This window comes from Nanorana parkeri, unplaced genomic scaffold, assembly GCF_000935625.1.
Source record: "Nanorana parkeri isolate BGI_ZX_2015 unplaced genomic scaffold, ASM93562v1 scaffold69, whole genome shotgun sequence".
In the NCBI taxonomy this organism is placed as follows: domain Eukaryota; kingdom Metazoa; phylum Chordata; class Amphibia; order Anura; family Dicroglossidae; genus Nanorana; species Nanorana parkeri.
The window spans coordinates 2,221,525-2,235,798 of record NW_017306337.1 but is presented as its reverse complement, the minus strand read 5'-3'; the positions used below and the strand labels follow the sequence as shown (position 1 = coordinate 2,235,798).

Below are 14,274 nucleotides of genomic sequence, written 5' to 3'. Positions count from 1 at the left end.
CTCTGCTATAGTTGCCTGACAGCTTGTGGATAAACTATTAATAATACTTTTATATTAGGGAAAAACATGTACACAGTATTTTAAGACTATTGAAGGCAACAATCATTAAGCCTATATGGTTTATAATAATGAATTCATTAGGAAGAAACCAAACAGCAGTGCCATAGCCAGGTGTGAGCATTGGGACTACATTGGGGACCTTATCTCTAGCTTAGTAGTACTATAGGACTAAGCACTCATTATCACTTTTCTATTATATACTCCTGAGAGATGTAGGTGCATATAGGTGCAAATGTTCAGATTCTTACTGACTGAAGTAATCAACAGCTTGTTTTATAAATTACAGTATGCAGTAATAGGCAGCACAATTTAGAGTATTAATATTTAAATGTAAGTGAGAATAGAAAAGAATGGCAACATAAAACTATGCGCTACATACAGTTTTCCACTTAAGTCCAATACTGGGAGTAGGTGGGGGTGGGTCCCTAGGCAAGAGGAAGACTTGCTTTCTTCTTTTGCTCCTTTTTCTTTCTTTCACTATTTCCTTTATTTTTACCTTCTCTTCTTCCTTGGTGCTTTCACTCTCTGTATTGCTCTTCATTAATGACTAATGGTTAAAACAGGTGAAACAGCTGAAGTAACATCCAGTTTGCTCTGGTTGGGGTTTCGAGTCAGTAATGACATCCCTAGACTAAAAGATCTAGTCAGACCTATATTTGCTTTCTGTGCAACAAACTGTCACGAGTCAAGACCAGATCTGGACCCTGCCTCTTTTATCTCAGCTTTATTTGATGACCTCTCATCTTGCTTCTGTTCTATACATTTGCATTATGATTCTGTTTTACATATGGAGTGTCATAGATGTACTACAAAAGGACATGTTTGCAAATCTCCTTATTGAAAAAGATAAAAAGCATTAAAACAGAAAGATTATGGTACACCATCATTCACTTATGCAATACTGCCCTATTATGTGTGTAACTGTTATCTATGTAAAAAAAAGTATCTAACTGGTTACTTCTGTTCAAAACGATTATTGGTTGGATGTTGATTACTATAGTATATGTCATTCTGTAATTGTATTTGAACGAATTCTATTAAAAGCTGCCCTTTAAACTTGCATGTAGGTCTATTTTTCATTTTTTTTTATATAAACATTAAAGTCTACTACTGAAAATTATTTCTTTTTTTCTGAATGTATGTTTAATAAAGTTTTTTACAGACAACAAAGCAAGAAAAAGTACCAGAATTGCCATGTAACATTGGAGTCCAAACCACGTGATCTGGTTTTCTGGGAAAAACATCTCTAAGGCTTTATCCTGGTTAGAGGGGTCACTGCCTATATACATATGGCTTTCAATAAAGATTATAAGACATTTACATCTAGAGCGTGGTGTCATTAAGGGGCGGAACAACTGCCGGTGCAGCCGGTGCGGCTGCACCGGGGCCTGAGCCTGGGGGGGCCCAGCAGACCTAGGCACCAGACCAGTGGCAAGGTAGGGCAAGAGATGGTGGGGGGGCGTCCGGCCGCATGACCAAACGGCCGCACAGCAGTGAGGCCAGAGTGAGGCAGAGCAGCCTGCAAGCAAACGGTGAGGCAGTGCTGGGGCCTCGGCCGGGAGGACCCAGCAAGCAGCTTCCTGATCACACAGCCCGCCGACTCTCCCAGCTATACGGTGTTCCCGCCGCTGAGGAGGAGGTGAGATGATGCTTTTTTCTTCTGTATATGCCTAAGTTCTGTGACATGTTTTGTAGTCTTCTATAACTGATGGAATTATTCTGCATTTCTGTAGAGAGCATTGCTGGAAGTTGTAGTCCCCTATAGCCGTTACCATTCTGCATTTCGTTAGAGAGTATTGCTGGGAGTTGAAGTTCTCTATATCCGTCACCTTTCTGCATTTCAGGAGAGACTATTGCTGGGAGTTGTAGTCCTCTGTAACCATTACCATTCTGCATTTCTGTATAAAGTATTGTGGGCAAAACAATAGTTTTGCCACTGGTGTCATTATTGTTCATATTCCTTTTCCCAATATGGGGATCAAGATAGAAATTGAGGTAGTATTTCAGCAGAGGCCCCATTAGTGTTTAGCTTCTGTGGGATGGATTTAGTATCGACAGACAACAGAGATAACAGGAGAGAAAATAAGCAGTTCCCTGTATGGATTATAACAGTACTTCATTCAAAAGGGAGAAGAAAAAAGAGGGATATAAGACTGGGGAGCAATAAGTCCTTAGCGTTTGATGTAGTGGGCATGACATCGTGGAGTGTTCCCAGGTGTGACTCAACATGTAGAGTTTATTGATTTAATTGGAAGGTGTATACAGTAAATCCTGGTCTATCCAGACTTCCTAGATTGTTTCTAGGTTTTGGTGTACTCTAGCTGTAACCCGTTCCATCAGCTTTATTTTCTTTATTTTGGTTAAGTACGTCACCATTAGTTGGAGGGTGTGCGAGTTTAAATTTGGAAATTAGTAAACAGTGGGCTGCTGTAAGGATATGTGCGGTAAGCTTTTACAATTGTTTGTCAAATGTTTTTTCAATAATGAACCCAGATCAAACAAATACACATTGCCCAGTAAAGTATTTCTTTATATTTTTGCCAAAACACTTACAGTCAGCAAGTTTCCAAGCAGCTGGCTCCAACTCTCTCAGTTCGGCTTCCCTGAACTTTCTGTCCAGTTAAAGACCACAAGGGAGAGCACAGTCTCCAGCAGATGCCCATCAGCTAGCTTGGAGAAGGGATGAAGGAAAAGGTAGTGGGGAGCAGGGACCAGGGGAGTGGCTTGCTTTGCTATGCCTATGTGTCTGTGGAGACACTGCTCACTAGCACACTCATGGGTGGCTCCATAGGACCCTGGACCCCTGCAAGGGAAGGGAGCCACTCTAAAACAGGATATCAGTGCCAGTGCTCAGGTTTTTATATTGTAGAAGGGAAACTGGTGCAGAAATGTGGAACACTATGAGGTGAATTTATCAAAACTGGAGCAGACAAAATCTGGAGCAGTTGCCAATGGCAACCAATCAGCTTCTCTATTTCTTTTTCAAATCATAACTTAACAAACTGAAGAGAGAAGCTGATTGGTTGCCCTGGGCGACTGCTCCAGATTATGTCTACTCCAGTTTCGATAAATTCTCCTCAATGTCTCTTAGCCTGTAATATACAAACTAATGTCAGTGTACAGATCTATTGGCAAGCTGGCTAGCTTCCAATTAAAATGGAACTACTGCTAATTTGAAAACTGCTGACTGTTTTCTTCTTTACAAATGAAAGTAAAACTCTGGCCTACCATTAAAGAATATGTGCCAGGGCACTTAGTTATAAGTACATCTGCACTTACAGTTTACTCTTAGTTCTGCTGCAAATTCCCAAAAAATACCTGTGGAACCTGCCAGTGACGTCCACCTAATGCAGCTTCCTGTTATAGTATGGCAACTCTGCTGCACTGCTTCTGATTTCAGAACGAGTCTCTTGTAGGCTGTGCTTGCTTGCACTACAGCAGGATGAAAAAATATTGCAGGGAGTGTGTTGAACAATCAGCACCTAAACACCCCTAGTCCTGCCCACTGCTTTCTGCACTGGCAGCACTGCCTCTGTTGCTGAAACCCTCCCACTATCAGTTGCAGTGCCTGGGAGGGGGAGCATGTGAGACACAAATGAAGGAGGAACGTTTTTTGTTTTATTTTATTTGGCTTGGGCATCACGTAATACCTGGGAATCTCCTGCAGAATCCAGGACAGTTAGCAAATATGACCAAGCATGACTTTCTATATAGCTCATTGTGCTATTTAACCCTGTCACTAGCACCAATGTAATTATTCAGTGTGCAGCAGCACCGACATGTACCGTATTTTTCGCTCCATAAGACGCACTTTGTTCCCCCCAAAAGGAGGGGGAAAAAGTGCCTGCGTCTTATGGAGCGAATCCCGACGCCCGAGACATGCAGTTTCGGGCGCCGGGCGAGTAGTAGGAGCCACTGCTCGTTTAATACGAGTGATCTAACGAGATCACTCGTATTAAAGCCGAGCAGCGGCGGCGGCGATCGAGTTCAGCAGCAGGAGCCACTGCTCGTTTAATACGAGTGATCTAATGAGATCACTCGTATTAAAACCGAGCATGCGGCGACGATCGAGATAACCATAGAGCAGACGAAGAATAGACGTTCTTCGCCTGCTCTGTGTCATCACTGAGACCGTGGCGCTGTAATCACAGCGCCACCTGTCTCAGCGGTCACTAACTGCAGCTTCTGTCACAGCTTCTGTCATAGAAGCTGTCACAGAAGCTACAGTCTCGAGTGCTCCATAAGGCACGCCGGACCTCCCTGCGTCCTATGGTCCGGTGCGTCTTATGGACCGCAAAATACGGTACACAGATTCCCACACAATATAGCAGCTGTAAGTTTGTTTACCTATTTAGCCCTGGTTGCCTGCCAGGGTTGGGAGGGCAAGTGTGTGAAAATGTGCCAACCCAAAAGGAACACACACACAAAACACCCCAAGAGTGAACCCCGCCTACACACACATTTTAGGTTACTCAATGCAACTTCATATATGATATTTTACCAAAGAATTGGGTATTATGTTGTGTGTGTGTGCACTAAAAAGAATTTGAAGGTATAACTATTTACTGAAAACATAGATTTGATAAACAGCAACACAATTATTGTGTGACTTAAAAAAATAAATTGTAATTGCCACTATTTTATTTTACAGGACCTCTGGTTTCAGAAAAATGCACATTTTACCTTGTGTGCAAAATGGTTAACGTTATTTTAAGTACTGTAAACATGTGAGGTTTAGGACTCCTCAGTGAAGATTTTGAAGTGCCTATGCGACAACGAGCAGGTTACACTGAGGTCTCAGTGGAGCAGGGAAAAGTTTATTATAAAGCTTGTCAGGGGGAGAAAAAGAGAGCCCAGTATGTATAACTCTGCTAAAAATGGAAGCACACCTATTACATACCGTGTTTCCCCGAAAGTAAGACCTACCCCGAAAATAAGACCTAGCACTATCTTCAGGGGTTTCTGTAATATAAGACCTACCCCGAAAATAAGACCTAGTTCGGTGGTAGATCTCATATTACAGAAATCCCTGAAGAAAGTGCTAGCCGCAGCTCCCTCCCGCCCGGCACGCCCCCTCCCGCCCGCACGCCCGCCCACTTGTCTGTGGCTCCCTGGACGGCAGAGCGGACAGCTGCAGCCAGGTAAGACATCTCCCGAAAATAAGACCTAGTGTCTTTTTTCGTAGAAAAAAAAATATAAGACACTGTCTTATTTTCGGGGAAACACGGTACCATAGTTTGCATCCTGCCATGGCACATTGTTTCCTCATCACCTTATACATTTTCGCTCCAGGCTGACATCTCAGTGCTGATCATATACGCAGGTAAAAATTCCTGTCTTTGCATTTTTACTAAGGATTCCTTTCAGTGAGACATGAAAGTCGTCTTCGTAGATGATTTATATTTACATCTTACATGTTTCTTTCCGAATTAGTTTTACGTTCTGGGGGACAAGCATCAACGGCACATTATTGCGCCACACGAATACATTGGAGGGATTCCTCTGGTCTGTGATGGATATAGAGATTGGTGCGTGATCCGACCATGTGATATCATGAATAATAGATTTAGTTAGTCAGGGTACGCTTGTCCGCCAGAAAGAGATCAATTCGGGAGTATGAATTATGTGGGGCAGAGAAGAAAGTAAAATCTCTTTCAGAAGCATGCAAGCAGCGCCATACATCGAACAGAGATTCATCGCGGAGCAACTGCTGCAGTTCTGAAGAAGATTTCCTAGTGGCATTGGAGGAATCAAGAATGGAGTCAGGAGCCAAATTAAAGTCCCAACAAATGACAGTATGGCCTTGACGTATGGTATTAATTTTCTTGACTACCCTGCGCAAGAATCTAACCTGGTGAGTGTTAGGAGCATATAAGCATACTAGAGCTGCAGCTAACGATTATTTTCAAAATCGATTAGTTAGCCGATTATTAAGTTCGATTAATCGATTAATCGGATAAACAATAAAATTGTAAAAAATGGCTCCAGTGATGGACTACTAGTTTGTATTGAGATTGCAGTCCATCACAGGAGCAAGCTTGGAGCGGTGGAAGTAAAAAAGAAAAAAAATAGTGTGGTGTGCAATATAGTGAAATGGAAAGTGTAAAATTATACAGCAATGAATGGCATCGGCTATAGAGGACTACAAATCCCAGCAATAGTACATTATACAGCGCAATGCAGAATATCACCAGCTATTGAGGACTACAACAAATCCCAGCAATAGTACATTATAGCTGGCGGTATTCTGCATTGCGCTGTATAATGTACTGTTGCTGGGTTTTGTAGTCCTCTATAGCTGGTGGTATTCTGCATTGCACCACTGTATAATGTATTACTGCTGGAATTTGTTGTACTCCTCTATAGCTGGTGGTATTCCGCTGTGTAATGCATTATTGCTGGGATTTGTAGTCCTCTATACAGCGCAGTGCAGAATATCACCAGCTATTTAGGAATACAACAAATGCCAGCAATACATTATACATACAGTGTACAATGTATTGCTGGGATTTGTATTCCTATGTATAATATACAGCACAATGTACCATCAGCTATCGAGGAATACAAATCCCAGCAATACATTATAGAGCACCATGTGGGGGGGAGTGCAGGCTTACCTGAGCAGTCTTCCAGCAACTTGCTTCTGAGATCGGACCTGTCTATTGGCGGCTGTCATCCCCCCACACCTGCTCCTCCTTACTACATCTCCCCGCGTCCCTTTGCCGATCGTGGATGTGGGTGGGCGGTGAGTGTGAGACGGGGAGGAGGTGCGGCGTGAAGAGCGTGGATGCGGGCGGGTCTGGCAGCAGCGAGTGAGGTGGGGAGGAGGTGCGGCGCGCAGCGTGTGTGGAGTCGTGAACGGGACCAACTGATCGGAAGCCGATTAATCGATTATTGAAAAAGTTGACAACTTTTTCAATAATCGATTATAATCGATTATGTCGATTAGTTGTTGCAGCCCTAAAGCATACAATGGTGTACATAACAGAATCAATAGTACAAATCAACACAACATATCTACCGTTTGGATCTACATAGGAGTCGACAGCGGCAAACGTAACCGAGTCTCTCACTGCAATCATGACTACCCGTGTCTTTTTCGGATAATTAGCAAAAAACGTGTGGGAGAAGTTCTTCTGAGAGCATGTTGAGGCTTGTAGAAGTGAAAAGTGGGTCTCTTGGACACATAGGACGTCCGCAGAAAGGGACTGTGCCTCTTTCCACATCTGGTTCCTTTTAGCCGGGTGGTTAAGCCCCTTAGCATTCAGGAAAATGATATTCACAGGCATTGTGATTGGGGGGTAACGAAAAGCATTAAAGGCCCCATACTTACACCCAGGTAGAAAGTAACGCAATTATTGCCAAAATCCCAAAATCATGCTGCACCAAAATGCACAGTAACAAAGCACAGATTGAACGCACTTGAAAGCGCATGGTGCAGCGACAGGTGTGTGTCAACGACAGTTTTGATGCTTTCGGGTGCCATTAACAATGAATGGCATTGTAGAGCGTCTTACAAAGTGACATGTGTTTTGGCGCGCTTCAGCATCACACAAAAAAGTACAGATGTGAACTAGGGTTAAAAAAGGGGGTAAATGTCTGAAGACAATGATAAAAACAAAAAAAATCTACCTTTCTTCCCTACTCTATCCACAACTAAAATGAAAGAAAAAAATGTGTAGAACTGCTCCACGTATACAGTTCATAAAGCGCCATCTTGTGGCCAATATGATAATTGCACTTGACGATAACGCATATTCCGTTGTTTGTGAATTCGAGTTTGTTAATACTGAGATGGCTGGCAGTTATAAGGCAGTTATATGTGGCAGAAAGGTTCAGCGCTGAGGTGTACCAAGATGGCCGACTTCATGTTCGGAAGACACAGCATCTTGGTTTGATCTGCCTGGGACACCGTAGAAGGTGCCGGGTGACAGGGAGTACGGTGGCCGGAAAGGCTAAGGACAGAAGCGTGAGAGATATGGCTGCGCGGCTCGGGAAGCGAGGTGCAGGAGGAGATGATGAGTCGCCTCCTTTGTATGCCGTGCTAATAGCGGACAGCTTCAACAAGAGGTTTTATCCGATTACTAAGGACCGGCCACGGGTGAGAAAGCTGTAGTTCTGGATGAGGTCTATGGCAGAATAGATGGCTGCCAGCCATGACATGTGTGAATCCCTCCTGATGTCACTCTTCGTGTTTGTATGACAGCAGTGCATCTGAGCCGGCTTTTATCTGCGTTTTACACATTTATTATATTAGGATATTGACACTTGTGTTTATTTTTCATTTTTACTGTGTGTCATTATTTTTGAGTTCCAGCTGTATCACCTGTTCTTCTTCAGTAAATGTATATTCTGGGTAGGGCGGTGGAATTTAAAGGCCATCTCTGGGATAAAATCAACACCTCTCCCTCTAACTAATAACAAGAAACAAAACTTACAGAAAGCTGTGGTCACATGACCCTCCTGTACCGGGGCTTCTCTCTGTTTACATTTGACGAGTCTTTCGTCAGTGTCCATGTTACTTCATGACGTGGGCACTTCCTATTGGCTGACGTGTCCAAGAGGGGGTCCTCTTGGGATCTAGAAGAGGAGTTATGTCATTGTAGGGGGCCAGCTGCTGAAAGACCAATTGCAAAACTGGCATTGACAAGGGACCTAGTGTGGGTACTTTGGTGAGTGTAATCTGCTCCTCAAAGTAGGTAAAAATAAAAACCCTGCAGGATGGGTTAGGGGGCGGAAGGGGGTCATATTTTGCATGGAGTTTTTTACTACGGGCGGACGGCAAGAGGTTAAAGTAGAATTAAACTCTCAAACTTTTTAAAATCTGGAACAAACAAATATACATTGTCCAGCAAAGCATTTCTTTACATTTTTTTTTCCAAGCACTTAGTCATCATGTTTCTGAACAGCTCCAACTCTCAGCTCGGCTTCCCTGAACTTCCTGTCTAGAATAAGATCACATGGGACAGAGCAGTCTCCAGCAGCTGTCCATCTGCTAGCTCGGAGAAGGGATGAGAAACAGGAAGGAGGGGGAGTGTCTTGTCTTGCTGGGCCTGTTTGTTTTTTGAGACACATGCAGCTTACTAGCACACACAAGGATGGCTCCATAGTACCCTGCAAGGTAAAGAAGCCACCCTAAAACAGGATATCAGGGCCAGTGCTCAGGGGACCAGCTGATTCTGCAGAAAACAAAATGTTTTAAACTTCAAGGAGCAGCATTCAGTGTAAGTGATTTAATCAGCATGTAAAATAGCTTAAACCGCATAACCCACTTGAAAGTCCACACAGCCCACCATAGAACCTAGATAGATTAAAGTAGTCACTCGCACTCCATGATATTAAAGTCAATGCTGTTTATTGACTGTGATAACACACATCTCCTTAGCGACGTTTCGAGACCATGCGGCCCCGTCCTCAGGCAAACAGAGAGTGGGTCAAGCAACAAAATCAAACAATAAATACAGGTGAAACAAAATCAAACCACCAATCACAATGCAGTTAATACCTCCTCCTCTGACGTCCTAACAACGTGATTCACACCATGCTGCCCAGGTGCAATTAGCTATATGCTGAACACATGATACAGATGCATACTGGTAAAACACCTTGTCCGTAGTGGTGATCTTGCATTGCCCGAGATCTACCTGATTTTTTCCGATCCGTGTCATCCATGGATCCGAGTTGCATCCTGCTGGCTGCTCATGTCTAGGGGACCGGCTCTCACGGTGTCTGCGCATATATATTACCAAAGATCATTGTGCCGTCCGTCAGTCAATGAGTGTCAGGAACCCGGATCAGGTGACCGATCGGTTGCTAGGTAATCGGGCAACGCCTGTCACTTGCGGAAAATAAAAGTTTAAAAATGTTTTATTAAACAATGCAGCGAAATATATGACATGCAACTTCAATCTGATGTCTGTTGGAAAAATTTAACAACCGTGCTGGTACATTGTATGGAGCAACCAGAACGTTCACTGTATCTTATATACTCAGTGTTCCACTTAGCTAAAGATAGAAAAGCGAAATGAATAAGGCAGGGGGGGAATATATTTATACACAGCGTCTTGCAGTATAGTTGTACTCAAAGTGGTGTAGTTGAAGGGATACTATTCCCATGTTTATGGAAGAACTTTGATTATAGCCGGTCAAAGTATGCGATAGATCACTCTCTTCTCTATAAGGAGAGCTCTTTAACATGCAATCCCAAGATTGATAGCATTTCTGAATTCACTCCATGATATTAAAGTCAATGCTGTTTATTGACTGAGATAACACACATCTCCTTAGCGACGTTTCGAGACCATGCGGCCCCGTCCTCAGGCAAACAGAGAGTGGGTCAAGCAACAAAATCAAACAATAAATACAGGTGAAACAAAATCAAACCACCAATCACAATGCAGTTAATACCTCCTCCTCTGACGTCCTAACAACGTGATTCACACCATGCTGCCCAGGTGCAATTAGCTATATGCTGAACACATGATACAGATGCATACTGGTAAAACACCTTGTCCGTAGTGGTGATCTTGCATTGCCCGAGATCTACCTGATTTTTTCCGATCCGTGTCATCCATGGATCCGAGTTGCATCCTGCTGGCTGCTCATGTCTAGGGGACCGGCTCTCACGGTGTCTGCGCATATATATTACCAAAGATCATTGTGCCGTCCGTCAGTCAATGAGTGTCAGGAACCCGGATCAGGTGACCGATCGGTTGCTAGGTAATCGGGCAACGCCTGTCACTTGCTGAAAATAAAAGTTTAAAAATGTTTTATTAAACAATGCAGCGAAATATATGACATGCAACTTCAATCTGATGTCTGTTGGAAAAATTTAACAACCGTGCTGGTACATTGTATGGAGCAACCAGAACGTTCACTGTATCTTATATACTCAGTGTTCCACTTAGCTAAAGATAGAAAAGCGAAATGAATAAGGCAGGGGGGATATATTTATACACAGTGTCTTGCATGGGGGGGTGCCGCGAACGAGCACATATAGGCGATCGGCGGGCTATGGACCCGCCGATCGCCTATATGTGAAACACCCGGTAACGGGTGTGTGCATTTAGCGGGTCTTTTCTGCCCGTGCGTGCCCGCTAGGGGGCGCGCGCGAGCAGAAAAAAATTGCCGTCTGGAGACGGCAACCCGCAGATGCTGCAGTGCCGTCCGTCCGTTTTTTTACTACGGGCGGACGGCAAGAGGTTAAAGTAGAATTAAACTCTCAAACTTTTTAAAATCTGGAACAAACAAATATACATTGTCCAGCAAAGCATTTCTTTACATTTTTTTTTCCAAGCACTTAGTCATCATGTTTCTGAACAGCTCCAACTCTCAGCTCGGCTTCCCTGAACTTCCTGTCTAGAATAAGATCACATGGGACAGAGCAGTCTCCAGCAGCTGTCCATCTGCTAGCTCGGAGAAGGGATGAGAAACAGGAAGGAGGGGGAGTGTCTTGTCTTGCTGGGCCTGTTTGTTTTTTGAGACACATGCAGCTTACTAGCACACACAAGGATGGCTCCATAGTACCCTGCAAGGTAAAGAAGCCACCCTAAAACAGGATATCAGGGCCAGTGCTCAGGGGACCAGCTGATTCTGCAGAAAACAAAATGTTTTAAACTTCAAGGAGCAGCATTCAGTGTAAGTGATTTAATCAGCATGTAAAATAGCTTAAACCGCATAACCCACTTGAAAGTCCACACAGCCCACCATAGAACCTAGATAGATTAAAGTAGTCACTCGCACTCCATGATATTAAAGTCAATGCTGTTTATTGACTGTGATAACACACATCTCCTTAGCGACGTTTCGAGACCATGCGGCCCCGTCCTCAGGCAAACAGAGAGTGGGTCAAGCAACAAAATCAAACAATAAATACAGGTGAAACAAAATCAAACCACCAATCACAATGCAGTTAATACCTCCTCCTCTGACGTCCTAACAACGTGATTCACACCATGCTGCCCAGGTGCAATTAGCTATATGCTGAACACATGATACAGATGCATACTGGTAAAACACCTTGTCCGTAGTGGTGATCTTGCATTGCCCGAGATCTACCTGATTTTTTCCGATCCGTGTCATCCATGGATCCGAGTTGCATCCTGCTGGCTGCTCATGTCTAGGGGACCGGCTCTCACGGTGTCTGCGCATATATATTACCAAAGATCATTGTGCCGTCCGTCAGTCAATGAGTGTCAGGAACCCGGATCAGGTGACCGATCGGTTGCTAGGTAATCGGGCAACGCCTGTCACTTGCGGAAAATAAAAGTTTAAAAATGTTTTATTAAACAATGCAGCGAAATATATGACATGCAACTTCAATCTGATGTCTGTTGGAAAAATTTAACAACCGTGCTGGTACATTGTATGGAGCAACCAGAACGTTCACTGTATCTTATATACTCAGTGTTCCACTTAGCTAAAGATAGAAAAGCGAAATGAATAAGGCAGGGGGGGGGGGGGGGATATATTTATACACAGTGTCTTGCAGTATAGTTGTACTCAGAGTGGTGTAGTTGAAGGGATACTATTCCCATGTTTATGGAAGAACTTCGATTTATATAGCAGGTCAAAGTATGTGATAGATCACTCTCTTCTCTATAAGGAGAGCTCCTTAACATACAATCCTAAGATTGATAGCATTTCTAAATGAGTGCAGTTCCAATCATGGTGAGTCCCTCCTCTACACTTTGTCAATTCATTGACAACTGTGTTGTTTTAAAATTCCCACCATGGGTGGCAGGTGTGTAAAGAGGAGGTTCAACTGACCACCTCCAAAAGATGTGCATGGTCCAAGCTATCATAAATCCATGGACCAAATTAAAATCAACAGGATCAGCAAGTAACCTTTAAAATATAAGGAAAGATTTAGAAATAAATGTCAACTCATGAAGTTGAAGGACACCAATAAATTGTGATTCATGGATGTCTAAAAGACATCTATCTATCAGACAAAAAGCAGGTGTATGAAGAACCGGAATTTAACCCTCGAGGTATAATTGTTGGGGGGGGATATATTTATACACAGTGTCTTGCAGTATAGTTGTACTCAGAGTGGTGTAGTTGAAGGGATACTATTCCCATGTTTATGGAAGAACTTCGATTTATATAGCAGGTCAAAGTATGTGATAGATCACTCTCTTCTCTATAAGGAGAGCTCCTTAACATACAATCCTAAGATTGATAGCATTTCTAAATGAGTGCAGTTCCAATCATGGTGAGTCCCTCCTCTACACTTTGTCAATTCATTGACAACTGTGTTGTTTTAAAATTCCCACCATGGGTGGCAGGTGTGTAAAGAGGAGGTTCAACTGACCACCTCCAAAAGATGTGCATGGTCCAAGCTATCATAAATCCATGGACCAAATTAAAATCAACAGGATCAGCAAGTAACCTTTAAAATATAAGGAAAGATTTAGAAATAAATGTCAACTCATGAAGTTGAAGGACACCAATAAATTGTGATTCATGGATGTCTAAAAGACATCTATCTATCAGACAAAAAGCAGGTGTATGAAGAACCGGAATTTAACCCTCGAGGTATAATTGTATCGAGGTTGTGAATCCAGAATGCTTCCCTGCGTAGAAGTTGTAATTCCCTATTGCCCCCTCTGTGGTCGATCTGTATATGTTCAATGACCACGTAAATGTACGTCATTCACTGGAAGTGGTGATACCAAGAAAACGGCCGGCAATTGTTGTTTAAATACAAGTGATCTGGCGTCTGTACAGGCATCGGATCGCTTGTACGGTGCGGCGCCGTGTCCCCCTCTGGTGCCGCCGTCAGCTTCCCGGGCTCCACTGTCCCCCATGTGAGCCCAGGTCCGGAAGGGTGGGTCTTCCCTGATGCATCAGAGGAGAGATCAGCGGCTTCCAGCCACTGATCCCTCCTCCCATCACTGGACCCAGAAGTGATGTGCATTACATCACCTCCGGTGTCACTGGGCACATTCTTTGGCTTCTAGAGCCAGAAGAAGCTGGGGAAGCAGATCTCTGCTTCCTCAGCTTCTTTGGGGTCCGTAGGGGACTTTAGGGGCCTGAAAGACCCCGGATGTCTCCATAAAGAGGACCTCTCACATTATATTTGCTATTACATAGGGTGCTTGTTAACCCCATATGTGATGGTAATAAAGTGTAAAAAAATAAATGGTAAAAATGAACAGATAAAAATAATTAAAAGGGAAGCAGGGATGAGGGGGGGGGGGTTTTCCCTTT

At 43.5% G+C, this 14,274-nt stretch overlaps 1 protein-coding gene across 1 annotated transcript in view; it reads left to right on the top strand.

Moving 5' to 3' along the window:
* The first annotated feature begins 7,990 nt into the window (after positions 1-7,990).
* Positions 7,991-14,274, top strand: part of EIF2B5 (eukaryotic translation initiation factor 2B subunit epsilon) — a 24,809-nt gene continuing 18,525 nt past the window's right edge. Inside the window, exon 1 of the mRNA XM_018576507.1 lies at positions 7,991-8,161. Within this exon, the coding sequence (XP_018432009.1) occupies positions 8,039-8,161 (123 nt within the window). The 5' untranslated portion in view covers positions 7,991-8,038. The remainder of the gene's footprint in view (positions 8,162-14,274) is intronic.